The 23,179-nt window shown below is 36.4% G+C and overlaps 2 protein-coding genes across 2 annotated transcripts; one reads left to right on the top strand and one right to left on the bottom strand.

Annotated features, from left to right (window-relative positions):
* Positions 1-347: 347 nt before the first annotated feature.
* Positions 348-20,413, bottom strand: LOC132192494 (uncharacterized). Its single transcript, XM_059612479.1, is given in 11 exon segments — positions 348-761; positions 764-816; positions 866-1,036; positions 1,091-1,187; positions 1,271-1,423; positions 1,576-1,893; positions 2,026-2,161; positions 2,223-2,311; positions 2,775-3,186; positions 5,342-5,427; positions 17,947-20,413. Coding segments are annotated over 11 exon segments (3,990 nt in total). The 5' UTR covers positions 20,362-20,413; the 3' UTR covers positions 348-701.
* On the top strand, positions 9,946-12,666 carry LOC132192554 (uncharacterized). Its single transcript, XM_059612563.1, has 8 exons — positions 9,946-10,083; positions 10,590-10,688; positions 11,068-11,149; positions 11,202-11,236; positions 11,302-11,337; positions 11,561-11,681; positions 11,743-11,837; positions 12,256-12,666. The coding sequence occupies exons 1-8, from the start codon at positions 10,027-10,029 to the stop codon at positions 12,526-12,528; spliced, it is 798 nt and encodes a 265-aa protein (XP_059468546.1). The 5' UTR covers positions 9,946-10,026; the 3' UTR covers positions 12,529-12,666.
* Positions 20,414-23,179: the final 2,766 nt, after the last annotated feature.

Below are 23,179 nucleotides of genomic sequence, written 5' to 3'. Positions count from 1 at the left end.
TTTACTAATTTATTTAAATTGGAAAATATAGATTGAAATTTTTTTAAATTTTATATTGTATTTTTTATAACTTAAAAAAATAATGCTTATTTTGCATTTTACTTCTTTGATACAAATGGTGCTACAGCACAAATTTATTAACAACTAATTTTACTAATTATTATGTATCCCTTGATCAAATTGCCTGCATTACTGCTGCAGTTGCGCGATGGTACCATCGGGACATGATAAAATATAATATGGTTAATGATGGTTACAATCGTAACAATATTTCATTTTTTGCTATATGCTTCGCACAAAAGTTATAAGATTTATTTAAAAAGATAAAAAAAAACTTAAAAATGGTTTTTACGCCAAAAAAATGAATTTTATTTTATGGATATGTCGCACCTTGTGAGATTTTATTTACAGATGTTACATGAAAACAATATTTTAATAATATCAATGTGTCTTTTACTTAAAATCTAATTATTATCAAATGTACACGCAATTATTACAATATTCACACGATATTCTAATTCAACAATATAGTTCAGAGTAATATATTCAACCTCATATTCTGATATAATTTGCATATTACATGCTCTGCCAACAAAGACATATTATACTCAATTTCAACAAATTTTTAACAGAGAGAGTTTTGATTTGAGCATTTTTAGGTTTTCAGCATCATCGTTTCAACTAAATGTGAAAATTTCAAATTAAATTTTGTCCAAAACTTCTACGTAGGTGGCTGGGAAAATTCCAACCATGCCGTTCATAACTCTCCTAGCCACCATCCATCCTCTTGCTTCTCCCTAATGGTGATCAAGTCACCTATAAAAGCGGAATTTAATTTTTAATTCTTTTTAAATATCTGCCGTACCTGTGGTAAGGTTGAGCTCATCACAGAGATTGGCGGAATAGTCGTAAAGGGCCCTGCACTGGCCCAGATTAGGTAAAATTTCATTATCCTGATCAATCTCGGCGCTTTCCCCAATTACGGGCATCACAACACCAAAGTCCTTTTCGTCGCTGGTTTGACTTGAAAATTCATCTGTGATTTTTTTTTATTTTAATAAAAATTTTATTTTATTATTATCTTTTTTACCAAAGTCACTGTCAGGTTGATTGGAATTGCCATCTCCGGTTCCTCTGTCTGGCCAGTCTGAGCCTTCAATATTTTCTTCCCTCACCCAAGGAGGAACCTAAATTTTTAATTTTTAGAAATAAATTTTATTGCAACATTCAAAATTAATAAATTTGATAAATTTATATAAAAATTAAATACCTTCAAAATGCTCTGCTGGAGACCTTGTCTGTCTCTGGTCACCTGAATGTGTGACGCCAAAGGGTGGCTGCCTCTCCTGTCTCCGTTCAATTCAGCCAGGGTGCTTTGGACCTTGTACCTTGCAGCCTCCAAATACGTCAACATTGATCTCATCTAAAAAAAAAAAACAATAATAAATATTTCAAATACAATTTTTTAAATTTAAACAGTTTTTATAGATTTTGGTAGAACAATTTTTCTGTTCAAAATTATTTCAAATCGGAACAATAATTAACATAATTTTAATGAATTTTGTATAAACTTACGTGGTGGAGTTTGTCGCTGACATTTTGCTGAGAGTCTTCGTTGCCAAACGTCGGCGTCTGCTGCAGCGCCCTGGCCAAGTTTTCGACGCCCTGCTTTGCCCTCCTCTCCCTCTCCAGGTCCTGCCTTATAAGTTGCAGAAGTTTCAGGAGAGCTAACCTCCTGCGGTCCCTGTTCATCGCCAGGGTCACGTGTTCAGGGTAAAAGTCTGGCAAAAGTTGCTCGGGAATGGGTTGTCCGACGCCTTTGACGGAGGCCACTGTCTGAAGGTCGCGCGCCACGTCACAGTTCTGGACAGGCTCTGTCAAACGGTCAACACTCTGAAATATATAAGATTTTTTTATTACTAGATTTTAAATTACAATGTTCTTTAAACCTATCAAAAATTATTTTTATCTTCTATAAATTATTAAAATATATAATATTTTTATGCTTATTAATAAATTTTTTACCTGTCCAATTTTTGGACTCATTTGGGTCATGATTTGATAATACTGCTCTATCAGCTCCTTCAGGTGTTGCAACCTTTCTTCCTCCAGCGCCTGGAAGCATTGACTTCCTCTGTTCACCGCCGTCTCCCATTCCAGTCTGTGATAAGAAGGCAATTAAAAAGAGAGTTCAACCGGCGATCATTTCACAACAAACGCACCTCGCCCGCTCCGCCCTGACGCAATAAGTGTAGTACTCGACGTCTGACTTTTTGACCGCCTCCTCCGCCTTCCTCCGCTTTGCCTCCAACTGTGAAACGGGGAAATGCAAATTAACGCATACATGCAACGCCTGATTACAATTCAAAGGGGAACAAGACAGAAGGAAAAAGTGTGAAGGGGCCGGAGAGTAAAGATAAGAAGAAAATAAATCAAGAAAACAAGTTCTTTTCCGCATTTGTAGGTCAAAACTTGAACGTTTTAAGAATTAAATTAGAGGAGAAAATAATTGTGTAAAAAAATTCTAGGCATAAAAATGGATGGCGAGTAAATTTTTAACTAAAAGAGCCATTTTTTAAAATTTTAATTAAACTGTAAATTATTATACTTCAAATTAGAACATTTTAAAATTTATTTTTCATGTCAATTATAAAAAAGAAAATTATAAAATAGTATTTATAAAAATATTTGCACATTGAACAAAAAGTAATTATCTCTCCATAATTTTATTTTTAGGCTTTCATTAAATAAATATAATTTTTTTAGGCACTGACCTTGCCAATTTCTTTATCGGACACAGTTGGACTTCGGCCCGACCTGCCGAGGCGCTGCGCCTCCTGCAGGGCGTCCTGCAGCCGCTCGTTCTCGCGGGCGCACCCGAAGCTGTTCTTCTTGGCCTTGGCCTCGTGCATGCGCCACTCGGCAAGTCCTTTGCCACTTTTGTCAACGGCGCTGTCGACCGACTTGCGGACTCGGTGCTGCGCCTCCAGCGTGGCCTTCAGCGGCCGAACCACCCTTTCGGCCAGGGCGGCGGCCGCCTCGCGGTGCGCCTCGCCCTCGGCCTCCATCTGGGCGGCCGCGTGTTGCCACGCGGCGCTCACGGTGCCCACCGCGTCCTTGGCGTTGCGCGACAACTTTCCGCTCAACTTGCTCAGGCTCTTCGCGTACTGCGCCTCGGCGTCGGCCCTGAAGAAAAAGAGACAAAATAACCCTCAAATTAATAGTTCCAAATTCAGATTATTTTGGTTCAGTTTGAGTTGAGAAAAAAATAACATTAATGCATTTGTTTGAATTACAATTTGCTGCTCAAACGTTTGAGGCTAAGTAAAGATAAAATTGATTAAATTAATGATATTTTTTTCAATATTGTTTAAATTTTAATTACATTTACGTTCAAAAATCAAATTCAAACTTAAAACTTTCAAAGTGGAACCGGTGATAAAATTAAATTGAAAATATTAAAAATTATTCAATAAAGGATTATTTGCAATTATGCAAAATATTTGTACATTTTAATCTGGTTTTGTTCAGTTTTGCTAAAAGAAAAGAAAATAATGAGGAAACAAATAATTTTAAAAGTGGTATGGTATTGATTAAATCAGATCAAATAATAATGTTGCTTAGTTTTTTCTTTATCATAGTGTTTGGTATTTGGCTCCAAATGTAAACCACATTTTGCTCAATATCTAAATCCAAGCCATTGAAACCAATTAAATAATAATAATTTATTGTAAGAATATTTTATTAAATAATATCAACAGTGCAACCTTGTAGAAATCGGTAGTTATTTTATTTTTAATATAATTACTTTAAAATTTCACTTCTCTTTCTAGAGAGTTAATAACAAGTTCTCAAATAACACCTTGTTATAGCGAAGATCACCAAACGTCGCAAAAACTGAAGAAAGTTAGCAAGGTATAGCCACACCGCGCTGTATAATTCCATAAAACATGACCAGCACGTCCAGCTGTCTTCGAGACGCCATCCATAATTTTTTACTTTTCGCCTAACGACTGGAGTAAAAGTGAGATTGAGATTTGAATATGGTATGTAATTTTAGAGATTATTTTTGGCGCGCGCATCATTTACGCTCTCGAAAAGGAAGCAGCTCTTGATAATAAATATTCTCACGGGGAATACGACTACAGAGTGGCAATTAATATAGAGGCAAGTGATCGTAATCTGATGCTCACTTTCTAATGCGCCTCTCTGCGTGAATCTCTCTCCGAGATGAAATTGAAACGAATAATTATGGCAAGAAGTGCGAATGTTACACGCGTGTGTGTTTTTCTTTATTATATTCAATAATCGGCACGCGTGCGGATGAGAAAAAAAATTATATCGATTATATCCGTCATTAGCCGTGAGTTCAAGCCGCCTTTCTTTCAGGTATGTTAATTGTATAAGAGGAGTCTCTCACGCTTATAATGAGATGTAGGCATAGTAAAAGAGCCAAATTAATTTGTAATTAATGTGAAAACTTGTGATGTAAATGAAATAAATAATTTTTATATACAATTTGTCTGCTGAAAAGAAAGTAGTTTGAGTAGAAATAAAGTTGATTTGATTGATTTTCTCCTGAGACGTGCGTTTATACACGGTATTGAAAAGGCAAGTTCAAAGTCAGGGCCGCGAGTCGAGCGCGGTATTGTTCATGTCCAGCTGGCTGGAGTGATGACGCCTTTGATGGATTGTGAAGAGAGAAACCGTACAATCAGAGAACACTGCATATTTCTGGAGAAAAGCGCATTGTTGCATTACAATAAAATTTCACCAAAGCCTCTGCAGTCATTAATTGGCTACTAAATTAATTGGATACTATCACTATTTTTTAAATTGTTGCAATTATATGTGAATAATGAAATATGGAAGATTCCATTTTATAAATTATGGAAAACAATAAAAGGTGAAGAAATCAGTTCGTCAGTTAAATTGAGAATAATTAGTTTTTAATAATCTTCAATTAGCACAAAGTTTCTTCATGATTATATGCTTTCATTTTATGACCAAATTAGCCCAGATAGGCTTCAGATATTACGATGAATATGAGCAAAACGAGAGTTTATTATTTTAATTGACCAAATTTTCATTAAATTCTATATTTTTAACCAATAATTTAAATTTTTAAGCACTCTTGATAAACGATGAAATCGTCAAATATATGGAATATCTGGTCATTTTTAGAATTTTTTATTAATTTATTGCAGCATAAAAACTAAAATTGATATTTTTTTATTTATTTTGTACCTATATGAATTTATAACCAGATCAAACGAGAATTTAATTAATTCGTAATAAATAAAGTCAAAATAAGATTGAATTAGGTCAAATTTTTACTCACCGCTCTTGCAGGATGGCACTGAGCTCTTTGCAAAAGTCGCCGCCCTGCTTCATGTAGCGCCGCAATTCGTCAAATCCGCTCTGGCCCTGCAACATGACGCCGAAATCGCCGCTGCCGTTAACTCGTTCTTTTCACGACAAAATAAATGATAAAAAAAAAACACAGTAGAGCACACAAAGAGCAGAGGCCACACCGCTCAGGCTAGCGGTCACACATGGCGTATTTGCACAGCAAGAGCCAGTCTCGAATGACTGACTCTTTGCTCACCAGCACACGACACCGGCAAATAAATTAAATGATGGGAGGAAGCAAAGAGTGGGACTTGTCCGATCGCTTGTCCCCTATATTCCGAGAGTGCTCATCCGCTTCAGGCTACTTGTGCACAACAAGGTTTCCAATTTCGTTGCGGGTGTGAAATGGAAATTATAAAATAAGAAAGAAAATATGAAAGCAGATTTTAGATTCTTAAATTTATTGAAGATAAATTTTTCAAACATTTGAAATAAGGAAAAATTAACATAATTAAACTTTTGAAGAAGTTTTTATTTTTTATCAATTTATTTTAAATTTCGTAGCAGTTTTTGCTCTACTTAAAAATCAGATTTAAACAACTTTCAGGTACAATGCATATAGGTAATCAAATTTCTCATCTCCTCTTTTTAAATTATTATTATTCGCATTGTTATTAATTTCACAAGCCAGGCGATCCCAAAAAACTGGATCACTTTTATTGAGGTTATTGCAACTGAATACGAAAAGAAAGGAAATAAACCTAAAAAATCCTCTCTGCATCTCTCTTGTTAATGGTCTCAATTATATCTCGCTGAGTGGTCACCAACAGAGAAACAGATGCGCTCGGCATTGAATGTTTCGGATCAAATTTTTACTTCCAATTTGCTTCGGTTATTTTGAGAGTAAGCTATGGGAGAGTGGACACAAAAATTGGACTGCAATAAAATTCGAGCAGTGTGCGGAAGCCGCCAGATTTACAACTTCTTATGCCGAGCGGCGTGAGTCTCGCCGGCGAATAATATTTAATAATATCCGCGTTTACAGTTAGCTTGTCTATCATTATGTGGCTTTCCGTGAGCAGATGCGATGCGATGAATGTCTTGTCTCTATTATTTTTTACAACTCATTTTTGCCCAAAATACAAAATTTATTCAATATAAAGGACAAAGGAATTTAATAACTAATTTTGTATACACGTGATATTTTCTAATTAAAAAAAGGACTTAACAGAAATTTTGAATGAATTTTATTAACGTTGATAATTATTATTCAATTGTATTTTTTTTTCACAAATAAATTTGATCAAGGCCTTCATTGTCTGATTAAAATAAGAACAATTAAAGAATTTTGAAGACAAACGATATTTTGTCATCAAAAGGAACAACTTTCTTTTTCGACAGGGAGGTTTTAATTAATTCAATTTAAAATCAAGCACGGTCTCTGCATCGAGCTGCAATAAAACAATTGGCATAGGTGAATAATTGCGAACGGAAAAATTTTGTAACCGCTCAAAAGAGTCGAATTGCGTGGTGCATTTTATTTAATCGTTGTGATAGTGAGGTCGAAAACGAGGGGAACGCGCGGCATGCAGTTGAACGCACTGTAAAACGCGGCTGCTTTCGAGACTACGGATCGTCGACTACCGCAATTGGCCAACGCGCGCTCTGCTAGCGGAATGCTAATTAGGCAACGTCTTCGCTAATAAGAGGCTGACCGAGGGGTATAGAGTGTCAAAATAAATAGTATCAATATCAAATAATATGAGACGGTGTGCAAAAATTAAATATGTGAAGGTCAAACAAACGTTTGGTAAGATGACAAGAAACTTGTAAAATTTTGGTAATCTTTATATTCTTAAAATTGATTTTATTTTATTTCTCATTCCTTAATTTATAGTAAATAATATTCTTTTGTAATAATTTGTAGTAATTTATTATATTTTGAATATAAAATTAATTTGTACTATTTTAAAAGTGTGAACTAAATCAGGTCGACTTATATTTACACATTTTTTTTTCAATTTAAACTATTATATAAAATCATCAAGACCTCTGTAAAAAAATTACGAGAGTAAAATATTAAATTTCTTCGTCAATTATTCTTTCTTCCTTGTAATTAAAAACTGTATGAATTAAATTTAAGAAATAGTTGAAATTTTAATTTTTCTAATTGGATAAAATATAAAACTGGAAGTAAAATAATTTAATAAAATGAAAAATATTAAACTGTACCTCATTGATTTGCAAAACCAGATTAGGCGACGACGCCCATATCACTGATCGCCGCAGAGTTTTTCCTCTGCTGAGGGTGCTGTACTGATTCATATCGCGCAGCAAATGCACTACTTAAGTCACTACAATAAGCACCACAACTAAAGTTCTTTTCGACGGATGTTCACCTGTCCGCGACCGAGCACCGACTGCTGCTGGCTTTGGGGAAGAGTGGGTGGCGCGCGCGATATTCGGACGGACGGACGGGAAGTGAATGTGCGATGAGCGCGCCTTGGCATTGTGTCTATGTTACAGAAGCATTTCCTTTTTTCGTGCATTTCATTTCAAATTAACTGCAACAAGATCTTTCTCACAGAAAACATGAGATTCTCGCCGAAACTTTCATAATTCACACTGCGTCGGTGCGCGCATTGTTTTTCGAACGAGAGTGAGAAAGAATGAAGCTGCGGGCTGCACGGCGAACAATGGAGCTGCTTTTATTTCCAACGACCGGGCGTGGTCACCTGCGCATCGCCTAATGCTCGTTATCTATAAACACAAATGTGTGTTCACAATGTTAGTTCCGACCTAGTCGGAACATTCGGAGATCTTTGTTTTTCCGTAGTTTCTCCTGAAAACAAATCATCAGGAAAATTTTTGGTGAAAGTGCTCTCTATATTTTTATTCCTGTCAATGATGATTTGTTAGATATTCTATAGAGAGTGAAATATTTTTCCTTTGCGTAAAACTGTAGTGTGTTGTTATAATGATTATTCTTTTTGTATTTTCCAAATTTATATAATTTTGGATCTGTGGAGACTTTTAAGGCTGACAATTATTATCAAATGAATGAGTTAAATTAATTCAAACAATCAGATTCACCTGACATTTCAAAAACGAAAATATGCAACTTTGGCAAAATTAGCAGCCACATGTTATCTATAAAGAGAAATTAAAATTAATATTTTGGTAAAAAATCAGTAGAGGAATTTGTTAATTTATGATAATTGCAATGAAAATTATGAATAAAATGAACATTCAATGAATTATTAGTTTTAACAAATTTTTGCTTTAAATTTAAAAAAACTTGTCCTAATAGCTGCTCATGATAATTTAAATCATTCAATTTCATAGGTTTTACTAATTTTAGTGGCAAAGGAAATTTTATTAAGTTAATGATTAAGGCTACTTTTTAAAGTTTTGTAAACCTATAAAGTTTTTATAATTTTATGAAGTAGTGAATTTTAATTATTTATTTATATCTTTTTTGAATACAAACAATAAACAATGTTGCAATGTATGAAACTTTATTTTAAACTATGCTAAACGTATTAAAAAGCCGTTTTAGTAAATTTGCAATTAGTTTTTTTTTTTGTAAATCAATCAATTTATAAAAAGCTATAGGCTATGAAATACATCTTTAAACACCTACATAAAATTTCCTCAAAAAAGCTTAAAATCAAATCTGTAAAATCTGCTTCTGACTCGTCTATCATCGAAGTCTATCTGTCGACGAATTAAAACGGCGTAACTCTTAAGGCGCAACATCGGGGTCAATTCGCCACTTGACCGGTGCCTCTATGCAATAATAAAAGAATTGACCTTTACCGCTGCGCTGCGACGGCGAAAATGCAGAAATTGTCAAGTTATGAATTTCATTAAATTGAACAAGGAAGAGAATTCTGCTCTTATTCAATCAGAGGTTGGTGATGCAATTGCCGCGTCGAGACGTGATAATTACAGTGGAGCGTCTCTCTGCTCCCGTCATGACAGATCAACATCGACTGAAATGCTAAGTGTCTCCGCTCACCGCTTTGCACTGCATGATTTTATTTCACCTTCAAATGCCTTTTAACGAGTAGAAGCCACGAAACTAATGCACAAAATAATAAACTTGTGAAAAATACCAGGAGAATTTATAGCGAAATTTTCCGAACACAAAAGCGGATACTGCAAGCACGGGCAATAGAGCGGAAAGAGAGCGAAACTGAAAAATAAAACATTTTTTAACTGATGTTCTTCAGCTTCGTCCTCCTTTCTGATGTCGAACGTTTAGTAGAAAAATAAATCATGTAGTAATTAAAATATATTCGGAAATTAAACAAAATAATTATTTAACGCACGCCGCCTTGAGGTCTAATAATACAAAATTGACTGATTTAATGTGATTTTATGAGTAGATTATGGTAATTAAATCAACCTCATACTAAGCAATCTTTTTCTCATTACTAAAAAACAAAACCGTATTAATCAATTCGGACGTCCCGTTTTGAAAATTTCGCATGTCGCTTGCGTCACCGTCATCAACGTTGAAAATCCGGTGGACGCATTTTCTGATGTAGTTTCCCGGGAAAACAAATGATTTTTCCGTCCTTGGTTTCGCTTCCTGTGGTGCGGAGCAGGAATCAAACCTTTGTTTCTACGTCAGTTGCAAAGGTATTCAATTGGCGATCAGACGCGTAAATGGCAAACACGATGGCCTCTTTGAGTGTTATTGCTCTATTATGCTCTCTTCAGATGGTAAGTGAACGTAGCGTTTCTTTAAAACCAAACAAAAAATCCACTCTAAATTAAAAACAAATTATTTAAATACCTGGTGTTTGCTGGTATTTTGCTACAAAATCATTTTTGAGTGTTGAGGTTGAGGTGAAAATTGGTAATATCTATATTTACCGAAAAAAAAATGGTGTACAGACAGTAACAGCAAAAAATTATTTTAATTAAAATAATAAAAACAGTAAAATTGCAGATATAAGTTTAAAAAAAACTAAAAATACTATTTTTTCCCCCAAGATTTGTTTCTTTAAATAAGTGCACACTTATATAAAATGGTGCATACATTTCTATTAAAAATATAATAATAATAATATATATTAATAAAAATTTAAAAAAAGAATAAGCTGCACATTGATAATTGTAAATTATTTGAAAAAGAATACAGAACAATCTGCACTAAAATTTTTTTTAGATTTTAAATTAAGTGACAAAATTTATCAGGCAATTAAAATATTGAAATTTTTTACTAGGTGGCAAGCTTCAATGTGGATAGAGACGAAGAGGGCTATCACAATATTTCAAAGCGTCAAACGCCTTCAGTTCCAATTTGCTATACTCAGTTGATGGATGTAAGTGCAATGCTAGAAACATTAAAATTTTCAAAGATTTACTTGTTGCCAAACGTTACGCAAATTCAGGGTCTCAAATTTTTTTAAAGAAAACTGAAAATTCAAATGTAAGAAAAAAAAATCCTACTTTTTAGTTCAAAGTTTTCTGAAAAAAATGTGGGCCGACAAACTCGTGTGACACGTTGGCGTGCAAAAATTAAAAATGGTGGAAATCAGTATGGTGTCATTAGACAGGATGTGCGTCAACTACATCGTCCTGAATACAAAATTTGAGATCGCTCTAGTTTGAAAATCCTCATTTTCCTTTTTCTAATATTCAAAATAAAATTTAAGAGTTCATTACATTATTTGCGATAAAAAGTTTGCCTTTTTTCTCTAGAAAGCGATGTGTACCTCCTGCAAAGGTCTTCCATCTGTTTTTTGCACCAACTCCGCAGAGTTAACGAAATGCGTGGCCACAGGTGGGAATAAAAAAGTTTAATTATTTCATTTAAAGATCCTGTCTTTTTTTAGCAAAAGCAAAAACTGCAGCTGCGGCTGAAGCAGTGGTAAGTGAAAAGTCTTTGAAAATTTGATTACATCTGTCTAATTTCTTCTTGATTACAATCCGCAGTGCCTGGCTGATTGCACATTGAAAGCACAGAAACTAGTAAGATCAAACTGAACTCTGAACTTTAATTTAATTTGTATTTAATATTAAAAAAGAAAAAAAAATAAGCCTGCTAAATAAAATATTTGCTTTGGTTAGATCTGGTTTATCCAGCCTGCCCTGCAATACTTTTCTTTAATACAAACCATTTCTTATGGATTAAAGAATTTTTTATTCTCACATTAAGTTCTTTGAAATGTAAATAATTGTGATCTTAACGCAGACAAGTGCTACTGGAGTGGACGAAAAACTGGTGACCGCTTATTGGGCTAAGCAGAAATTGGACAAGACTTGGTTGGGCATCACCAACAAGGCTATTGCCCCTTGCGTCAAGGATGCAAACAGTATGGAGCCAAAAATTCCGTGGCATTAACGGAAAATTAAAATTTCCGACGTGCGTTACAGAATTATCCGCTGCTAAGTTAGCATCCGGCTACAAAACCACTTGCAAAACATCTGCATTCTACGCAGACGCCTGCATCCGTGCCGCCGTAATCAAGGTGAATTTGAAATTATTGGAAGCTGAATTATTCTAGAATGCCACATTTGGATCTAATATTGATTTTAATTTGAACAATAAGCAAATGAAAATAATTTAAAAGAAACGCGTTTCCTAAGAAATTTTACACATTTTATAAATTCGTATAAATAAGTAAAAAAACCTTGTTTTGCGTATTTAGATTTTGCATGCTTACAGTTTTCAACCCTAATAAAATTAATTTGTTCTTTATTCATTCTGGTAGCAGACGACCACATCTTGTCTGACAAATACAAATTTTTAAAACTTTATGAAAATAAGTTTTCCATTAAAATACGCGACTTATCAAATTTTCAAAATGTTATAAATTTGTTTTAAAACTGAAGAGGAGTTACAAACAATAATTAAATTGTGACTTAAATAATATTGATTATTTTTAGAGCTGTCCAGCGGCATCCAAGCAGGCCACTTATAGTACTGTCGAAAAAGCCCTCATGGCATGCGACTACACAGCCATAACCAAGTCGACGGCACAATTAGCGCAGGAAGCCATGAAGAAAGTTGATCCGAAAACACTTGCAGCGGCGTCAAAGGACCCTTTAGCCGCGCTCGCCCTGGCAAAACAAAGTGGCTTAGATATGTCAAGTTTGACTGGAGGCGGTAAAATGGACACGAACGCGATGAAGGATCTAGCAAAAAAGTATCTTGGGTAAATAATGCCCTCTAAAGACATTTTCAAAATTTTATAACGTTGACATTATTTGTAAAATGCACATTGGCTTTTCATAGTAAAAAGGCGAAATATTATATCAGACAACAACCAAATAATGCTGTAATTGAGTTTCATTTTGATAAACCTGGAAATCTGAATGAAGAATTTTGCTATTATTTAATTATATTTTCAATATTATATAAAAGAGCGAGAAAAAAAACAATTATACTCTCTGAAAAGAGAAAAATTAGCCCTAATTACCCCTGGGTAAATGTTTTTTAAAGATAAGCGACAAATGCAAACAAAAATTAAGTTAATTTAAATCTCTAAAAAAAGGTAGCTATTGACATTAATTACGCTGCAAATTTTAGAAATCAACTTTAGAATTCTTTAATGAAATTTTATTCAATTATTTTTCACCAAATATAAAATAAGTTTTATTCTTTGTTTTAACCTATGCTCTTCAATTCCTATGTAACAGATAGAATGCTATAGATGGAAATTATTACTTCAAAACCAAAAAAATATTACAGTTTTATACGGAAAAAGTATAAATTAAGGTTCATATCTTCAAAATAAAAATTTTATCAGAAAATTGAAAATATATTTCACTTATTTGTTATTTGCCAATGGAAACAAATTCATCGAATTTCAATTTAAACTTAAGTCATCATTTTTCAACTGAAAAACAAAAGATTTGATCTAATTTTTTGTATCGGCAGATTTCATTTGTGACAATGATGAAACTAGCTTGCTTGACAACAAGGTCAACCTAACTTATTTTAAAAAGTGGCAAAATTTGTTTTGTTTAATACTGCGCTCAAAAATGCCAAGTTGAGGACAAACGCCGTTGGAAATTTTTTGATAAAAATTATCTGGCTTTTGTGATAGTTACTTGCCACGCCAACCACGTCAAGGGGGAACCAACCATTTACCTGTATTGAAATTTAAACAGAAATAATGATTTGCGTAGACAAAAATTAAAAGTAAAAATTGAAGTAAAAATAATAAAGCATTAATTTATTCAGCACATGAAAATTATAATAATCCAAATCTGAAAAACTGTCATTTTTGTTACAGGATCAGAAAAGAAATATCTATGAGTAATATTACTGTTATAAAATAATCAAAACTGGACTTTTGTGATTTTACAACCGAGAGTCAGTAAAATACTAATAAAATTACCAGCGTTTCCTTTTTTAACGTCTCTCACACATCCTCATTTTCGAAAACAATCACTTAATTTCTACGGGCAGCAACAATCGAAGCGTTAATTTAGAGCGTTTACCACGATTTCTTCGCACAGAAACTGACCCAAATATATATACCGGCGTGTAAATTAAAAGTAAGTCCGGTGCGTGTAATTAAGGTGGTTAATAAAGCCGGAATAATACAATAAACGTGTCAAGTGAGGAGGAAATGAAATGGAATATCGAGGCCAGCCACTTGTTGTTCTCGTCGGAGAGAAATTAAAGAGAGAGAAGACACACGCTGCTTTGGCTGCGTGCATTCATTCACACCAACGACCCCCCAGGCAGATACTCACCATCATGACAAGTTTATTATATTAAAGTGTGTGTATTTTGAGTGGCAGGTGGTTTTGATTGATTGTTCTTAAGTGAACGAGAATGCTTAAATTTGGCACTTTTCTATTTTAATCAAAATTTCCAAAATTTTAATAGAATATTTTTAACCAATTCTGAATAAAAGTACTGAATGTCACAAAAAACACACTTGGTTTGCAAAAATTATAAACATATCTTGGCAATTATTAAAGTGACGTAATTCAACACAGGTGCTTTAAATAGTAAAATCTTGAATGCACAGTTTCAAAATATTATCAGATGCCCAAAAATAGTTTCAACTCATTAAACGTGTCCGCATTGCAAGGCTTAACGAAAGGAATGTCCTTTTTCGCACACCTCCATTTTAGTCGAACACATTTTTTTTTTCGAAATATTTTCTCACTCGCACGACCCACCTATTAATTTCATCAACTTTAAACCTACGCTCGGCAGAAAAGGTTCTGCCTTATTCTGCATTATTTTCTGATGGGTCGTGGCGTCGCACGAGAAGTTAATTGCGTAACTTGGCCGCGTAGGTCGTCGCACGCCTCCACAATTGGCCATCGCGGCCCACTCGGAACGCCCGATTTGGAGACGACCGGTTCTTCATTTGGACTTGCTGCGGAGACCCCCTTGCGCTTGCACGTTTCATCAAGTGGATGGAGAAAACGAGATGCAGCTTAATTTTAAAAGGAAGATATTGACCTGTTGTGAGAGAATAACCGAATGATGTGAATTAAAATTTTAAAGTATTTTATGAAATAAATTTTGATGTATTCATTTGAAACAATATTAATTACAAAAGGGAGAACTTGATTGTTTTACATTAAATTCAATTTTTGTTTCAAAGTAAATAATTATTTGATCAATATCAGTAAAAAATATATGAGAAAAAGCACCAGACTTGAATTATAAAATTTAGAAAGAAATTAAAAAGGCCTTTTTTTATATAAAAAAAGTTCCTTTCAATGCTTTTGCAAATTGCAGAATATTTAAAAAAAAATTGTATTTAAACCAAATTAATGTGACAAATCAATCAGTAATCGAATACAATGGAGCTCTAGCAACAATAAATTATTTATGTACCTCAAATGAAAGCAAAAGTTTGATCGATCAAACAAGTGCAGCAGACTGGTCTCTATCGTGACCGGTGCGCTCATTGATCTGATTTTATTCTGCGCCGCTCAATATACTTTTTATCTCTCCTCTCATAATGAATTGCAAGTTTGTATTGCTCTCATTTAACAGTTGACTGATTGAGCAACGCGCGCCGTGGTTGAAAAGTGTCAGAGCGCGAGTGCACCGCTCCGCACCAGAGCAAGGTGATCGTGTTTTCAGTGGAAATCGAGTGCAGCAGTGCAATAATAATTTCAGCTAGACACCGATTTTGCCATCTAACACCGCAGCAGCGATACGGATCTATCGGCGTGCGTGTGCGAAATGAGTGTCCATGGCGTGGCGGTTTTCGCTCTCCATTTACACCATGTACACACCTCAAGGGCGAAGATTGGACACAAGTGGAATGGCAAAATGTTATATGACGGCGGTTTTATCTCTCCATTGAATGTATCTGCAATCTTAAGTGCACTACTGGCTGACGGTTGCAAAAAAAAATGTATGTGGGAAATGATTCAATCAGGAAATATCGTTTAAAAAAGCGCCTGGTGTGGACGTGTGGTGATACACGCTGAGAAATTATCATGTTATTAAGAAGTAAAAATGGAAAATGATTAAAATTTTGGAAAAGTGTGAAAATTAAATGAGATAAATAACTTTTTTAAACATTTTATAATTTAAAGTTTTAACGCAGATTTGGAAATATTCATATTTGTTTTGAAAATTTTCTCCTCTTTTGACACTTCTATAATTAATGTGACCAATAGATAACGAGTTTTATAAAAATGACCATTAAAATTAAATAATTATAAAGTAATTAATATGACTAATATTATTTAATTTTTATGTGAAAATATATCTGAATTTTTTTTAAATCAGCTCGTCAGACGATGCGTTTTGAATTTCTTTTTTCATGTCTGTGAATTTGAAAATAAATAAAGGAATTCGATATCATTTCAATCAAATCCATGTGACATTTTAGTGCGGAAATAGTTAGAGTTCATTATTCACTTGTTTTAATAAAGAATCAATCATTGTGACGGATGCTGCGATCTGCACGAAAGTGAGCGGGACCATGTTTAGCCTGCCGCATTATTTTTCACGGCTGAAAGTTGACATTTAAAAAGAGAAATCTCATTAAGCATCTCCTCTGAATTTTAAATAGTGTATCTGTCTGAGTGTCCGCGGCAAGTACGAATTTATTTCGAATGTAATTGTTTTCGTCCAAGTAAGCAAGCAAGTCGACAACCTTCGAAGAAAATCTCCCCTCTCCTGCGTTTAGAGTCAGGCCGACGGTATATTTCAAGAATAAAACGCTGCCAAAACACGGACGTAAGCCTCGCCAAATCGCACAAAAAGTCGTCTCTCGGTGTCCGAGTTGTACAGAGAAATGAAATGCAAAAAGCTGCAGGATCAACTTTTATGTTCATTTGCAGAACAATAACTTTTATTTAAGAAGCGAGTCAATAAAACACGCACGGAGCAGAGTCACTATCTGCGACTGCAAATAATACTTCGCACGGGCCCATTCAGACGGTGTTTATTTTTCACCGTAAAGTTTGCGCACACGCGAGAGTTGTTATCGTGCTCTGCATTAAATTTGACTATTTAAATTGGCAATCTCTACCCAAGGGTGAATAAAAAAGCTCTCGTCGCTGCTCTAAATTTGGTTCAGCCATCGCATCAGAAAGGGATCTTTGATCGTACGATTGTTTTTGATGCCAGAGTCGTGAGGCCAACAAATTATTTGGTTTTAAATTCTTAATAAAATAAGATAAAATGGCAAAAATTTTAATTTAAATAATTTTTTTTAAATTATACATAAAAGATATTAAAAACGCATATTCATTTTTGGGGTTTTTGCAGTGGAGATCAAAATTATATATTATTGATAATTGTTACATAGTTTAATTGAAATATTTCCAGCACATTTTTTAAAAAATAAACTCAAATTCAAACAAAACTATATCTTCAGGAGTCAAATTTTTTTATGGTGGAATCCAAAAGTTACTTATGGGGAGGCTTTCTATTATATTTTTATATCTGATTTACATTTATATTTTAAATTATAATTATTAAAAAGATGAAGATTTTAATAGGATTTTTTAGCATTTTAAACTAAAAGGAAGTATAAGTAGAAAGAAAAATAGTCAGAAATTAAATCTTGCCATGAGCATTTTAAATTGCTTGTTTTCGCTTTTAACCAGTTTTTAATTACATTATTTGCATAAATGCATGCCAAAGCAAAAAACTGCCATAAAAAACGTCTACGCCCTAGTAGATAAAAATAATTAAAGCAGCGGCGTAATTATAAGCTCTCATGGGCGGCGAGTGAAGTCAACCTCCCAAAGAATGAGGCGGAGTGGCACGGCGCCAGAAAGCCGACATATAAACGCGCGACACACGCGCGCGCTCCCTCAATAATTCTCCAAGCAACCCTCCACAATGTATCGGATTGTCTTAGTCCCTCTTGTCTACCGCAACCACTCAAAAAAACGCATAAATCGGGCCTATTTTAGAGACACGAGAGACCGTTCTTGGGATTCTCGGCGGTGGATTCACGCCTCATAAATTTTTTCAGTGGGTTTTAAGGCAATCAAGACCTCGGAATCTCGCGTTATTTTTTTCTGAACCTTCACTGAGAAATTTTTATTTCCAGTCTGGTTAATTTAAAATTGAGTCTTAAAAATATAAATATTCTGGTTTGCCTCCATAAACAGAAAATAAATACAACTCACCTCAATAGGTAAATATTTGCTGACGCGAACGTCGTCCAGACCTGGTGACATGAGTCTGACGCTCCTCGCCCTTTCACAGATGGCTCTGGGCAAGATTGGAGGCGGCTCGGACAAGCCCCTTGAAGGTAGTGGAGGCGGCGCGGCCGTTGCTTCGGCCGCCTGCTCGTCGGTCATGAGCACCGAGTCTCTGGAAAGTTTCTCGCCGATCTTCTTCGCACTCTCACTACCCCAGTCCCTCATGGCGACCCACGCCTTGCTCAAGGAATGCCGCACCGCCCCCAGCTTCGGGGGATGCAGGGCGTGGAGGCGGCGTTTTGAAATCAGTCTGCCTCCGGGCCGCCTTTTGAATTCAATGTTCTCGTAAGTGGCCTGGGCCCGAGCCAACTCCACGTAGTCGTCCTCGGGTGAGATTTCAGGTAATTTTATTTCATCCTCCTCATCTTCTACAGGTGATTCTGCCAATTTTTCTTCCAATTTTTTCGTCACTTCTTTTTTCGCATCAGGCAGGGGTGAGCCGGGGAGCGACTCGTCCAGCGCAATGTCAGTGGCGTCGTCCAAAGTGAAGTCACCGTCCCGGTCTGAGGAGGAGCTGGACGACGTCTCCGGTCCAGAGTCATCGGCATCATCTAATTTTTTAACAAATTTTTTAGATATTTCGATTTTAGGCTTTGCTCCTTTCGGTGGGTCGAGTTTTGGCACTTTTGGGGAGGGAGTTGCGGGAAGTTCTTCGTCATCCTCGCCCATCGCGATCGGCGCTTGCAAATTGAACTTTACCGTTTTCTTTTCCAGAACGGCATTTAACTCTTTCACAACATCGCCCTTTTTCATCTCAACCGAATCCAAATTTTGCTTTTCTTCCACAATAATTTCTTCCTCTTTAGCCTGTTGAATTTCTTCTTCCTTTTCATCTTTAATCTGGTTCGGCTCGCCGCCTTTGTTCTCCGTATCGGGCTCAGCATCTTGAGGTGGTCTGCTTTCTTGTTTACAAATGATATCGCCCGCCTGCTGCGAAGGGGTGGTCTCTTTAACGGCATCTGCGGGACACGTGCCACCCTGCGTGTTGGGCGCCTCGAAATTATCAGAGAAATTCTCTACACTATCGGCTCGCGCTTTGAGTCGCTCCTCGCCGGTTGCAAAAGCGTCGTCCGCGAATAAAATCTTATCCATTTCAGCCAAATTTTTTGCTTCTTTCTCACTCAGTTTAAAAGGGTTGTTGGGGCTGCTAAATTTCGGAAAGAAAGGATTTAAATTCGGATTTCCAACTGGGGTGGAAAAATCCTCCGAAGAAGGAGAAGCATTTGAAACATTATTTTCAATAGGTTTTTTCTCTTCGGGCGGAATTTCCGCAGTTGCAGCCGACGAATTAAGGGTGGCTAGTGAATTAACATCAAAGTTCACCGTGAAAAACCCTTTAACTATTGCAACGGGATTTTCCGCGTCAACTTCATCCGTAGTCGTTTCATCCAGAGCCAAAGTGCTCGGTCTTTTTGGAATATCCCCCTGCTGCTGCGGCACGGCTGAAACGTCAGACGTGTCTCGGGCCTGCTGTTTCTCGGATGTCATCGCCCGCTCGTCTTTGACACAATTGACATCCGCTGGGGGAACCAGCTCCTTAATGAGAGAAGCTGCGGCCTCCATGATTTTGTTTCCGTTTTCATCGTCCAGGGAAGCTCTTTTCGCCTCCATCAGTTTTTGCAAGGGCGACTGCGGGTTGGTCGGAGAACCAACTTCGGGGGAGTTTTGCGAAGAGCCGCTGCTCTCCTTCAAATGGTTTATGGGCGAATTTTCCAAAACCTCTGCCATTTTTTTCAATCGCCTCGTCAGGGTCGTCAGACCGTCCTCCAAATTCAAGGCAGGGTCTTTCGATTTGAAAATTTCCTTCGGAGGACTAGAGGTCGGGAGTGGAGGAGGCGACGGAGATTTTTTTACAACCTGCTCCTCAACTTTGGGGGTGTTTTCTGAATTTTCATTTTCCGAACTTCTCTTCTCACCGTCACTTATTATTTTTTCATTGTCCTGCGGCACATCACCATTTTCAGCAGCTTCGTCCAAAAGGTTGTCACAACTACCTTTATTTTTGTCAATGGTGGCCAAAATGTCCTGCAGCAGGGTCCCTTCTGCACTGTTTGGCAGGTCAAGCGCGACACTACCTGAGTCTTCGTCAGCCGTATTATAGCTGCTGCCGGCCGGTGATTTGGGCGGTGGAGGCGGAGGGCTGCAGGAGGGTCGCTGGACCGGCGGGGGCGGCTGCTGCTGGGGCGTTGAAATGACCAAGGACGTTGGTCTGGCAGCCGGGGGCGGCGTGTCCGGAGGCGGTTCCTCGGCCCGGCCGACCCAGAGGGACACCCTGCGGGCGGCGGCGGCGGGGACGATGGACGACGGCCACCACCCGCCGCCTGTTCGTTTGTCCTTCATGACGCGCGTACCGGGGTCCGCGTGCGTGAGCGGCACTGCGAGTACTAAACCAACCACCACTTGGGTCTAGTGGCGTTCGAAACGTGAAGAAGAATTAAGGAGTAGAGCAGACCCCCGGAAATAGAACAGCCTGCCGGGCCCCGATATAGCACAAAAAGCTTCCCCGCCGCTCTAGTGGATCAGCCAGCGTATTTACTTACCCCATGCTCGCAGACGACCACGTGATTCACGCACTCGCATGGTTCAGTGCGGGGATGATTGGTGCAGTTTTTGGCTATTTGAGCCTTAAAAAGAGAAAATAGCTGGCACGTACGAGACCATCTGCGCGTTTAGCTCCGAGGGAGCGTGTGCGAGTCGGCGGCTTTTTTGTTTACTCAGTTGAGGAGCGAATTGGTGAGGTCGGGGATTTTTTATCTTTTTAGACGGAAAAATTTAATATTTGATACATAATATTTACTAAAATTCACGTTTTTATAGTGTGTCATGAATGAATTGTCAGGGAAAATATTATCAACCGAAGCTCACAGCAGCTGATGGAGTATTTCATCTCGAAAGTTTTAGCAAGATTCTAGTGATGGTGCCGTTTTGTCCAACAATTCTTTTTTTTAAATCAATTCTTTTTAACAATTGAATGTAAACTATGTAATGTAACAATGTGGACAAAGAATAATAATAATTTTATCATTCCTTTGATGAAGCACAAAAAAATTGGATCACATTTTAACTTTTTTTCTTTACAATTATTTATTTTTCAATGACAAAAGTTCTATTTTTGACTTTGTCAAAAGATGAAGCATTGAGAGAAATCTAGATTTTTTTTTTTGCAAATTTCCAATTTAGACTAAATATATAAATTTTTAATATTACAACCGGCGCTATTTTCAATGCAATTTCATTTGATTTTTTTTTTTTCAAATTTTAAACACATTTTACTTGCAAATTGATTTTTTCCATTTCATACTGAAATTAATATCTTCAATTTCAACAGCGCAAACAAAATTGCAAAAATCTAGCGCAGAAAGTCGCAGCTGCTTCAAAAATAACTGGACGCTAAGATTCACTTTCTAGAAACGCCGTGAGTGCAACAGCATTCATTCAAACAATTATTCTACAAAGGTTTTATTGTCGAAAAATACACATGGTAATTGGATTAACGACTACATGTGTAACTCGGCACGTAATTCCAGGCACGAAACGTACCCAGACGCTCGTAAAGAGCTAACACCTGTTCATCCAGAGCACTAGCGTTTACACTTTCTCTCGAATCTTTAAGTTCAGGCATAATTGTTATACACATATGTGTGCGCTGATTTTCTTCGCTTTAACAGAACTGGGGCTTTTTATGCCTTTTGTTAATTTAAAGCGAGGTAAACGACCTGGCCTTAGAAGAAAAACACACTCGGCCTTTGTTTAATTATTGGCAGCTGCTGACCCGAACAAAACGCACCGAGAAAAGCCATTAGCCGCCGAGAGACTTCTTTATTCAGTCTGCGAAATCGTGCTTGAGCTTATTTTGAGAGAGCAAATAAATAATCGTTTTAATAAAGAAGAGACTCTAGTGACGAGCCGCTGCTTTTCTATTGTGGCCTGCGTGTCGCCACGGCTATTGGTCTCCGGTTTCATTGTCAGCTGAGAGAGGATTAACTCCTTTTCACACACACAGAGATGCTTGCTTTTCTTTTCAAAGGTGACTGCACTTCGCCTTTGTGCGGTCGGTGCCGACCTGGACCAGCATGCAGGCGGAGCGTGGAAGAGCAGTAAAAGTGGTTGATTAAGCGGTTATATGTATCTCTAGTTTCATTGACCCGAAAAAACGAGTTGCGTTAAAAAATAAAGAAACGTGGTTATCAAACTTTGCTGAGATAGTAGTGATGAAACGAAAATATACTCAAAGCTTCCTGGTTGGAAAGATCGTGTGTGAAAAGCCATTCTTTTAAAATTGAATAATTGAAAGATGATTTGGTAGAAAAAATACATGATAATTTAATAACAGCAATTCCGTGGGCGCAATTTAACTCAATTTAGATGTGTTTAAGAAGGGATAATTTAATTTTGCATTGTGTCTTCCAAGATAATTTTTGAACAATAAATTTCTAAATAGGAAATGCTTCAATTTTAGTTTGAAAATGTTAAATTTTGTTATTTAAAAAACCTACAGTTGACAGAGGAAATTTTTTGCAAAATGTGCATTGATGCGGTCGCTGGAAGTTGCTAATAGATTACAAAGCCGCCGCACTGGAAGCACGCAATTCCAGTAATTTGCTCGCTTAAATGCCGTGGGAATGTTGCGAAATTTTTTCACAGGCGCAATTCAAAAGGGAAGCTCCTTGAAATGCGCACTTTGGACATTAAATTTGATATCTAGCGTGCGAAATACGCAATTCATTATAAAAAAATAAAAGTTTTTGAGATTATGTGACTCTGGAGTTATGCTTTAATTGTCCATATCAATTAAAAATAAGAAAAAACACAATATGGTTTAAAATATTCAAATTTTTTTTATGAAAATTAAATATTGTAATATAATCTTTGAGTAATTCATCCTAATCTGGTGTTCTGAAGTTAAAACTTAAGCGAAAATTGCGTTTCTTTAATACAAAAGTTTTTTTTATTGATAATTGTGTATTTTATGTAGATGCGAAATTGAGTGGTCTGCTTGGAGATAAAAACCAATCTTTCTCATCTTTCCAACAGAGCTAATGCTTTGAAAGCAAGAGTCATTTGATACAGGAGATCACATATTATGTTTGCTCTTTCCGCCATCTGGCCCAAGAACGCTTGAGTGTAATTTTATATCCACACTAAACAGCAAAAAACG

This window comes from Neocloeon triangulifer, unplaced genomic scaffold, assembly GCF_031216515.1.
Source record: "Neocloeon triangulifer isolate White Clay Creek 2 clone unplaced genomic scaffold, ASM3121651v1 ptg000003l, whole genome shotgun sequence".
Classification (NCBI taxonomy): domain Eukaryota; kingdom Metazoa; phylum Arthropoda; class Insecta; order Ephemeroptera; family Baetidae; genus Neocloeon; species Neocloeon triangulifer.
Note: the sequence above shows the minus strand (reverse complement) of the source record. Positions and strands in the feature narration are given on the sequence as shown.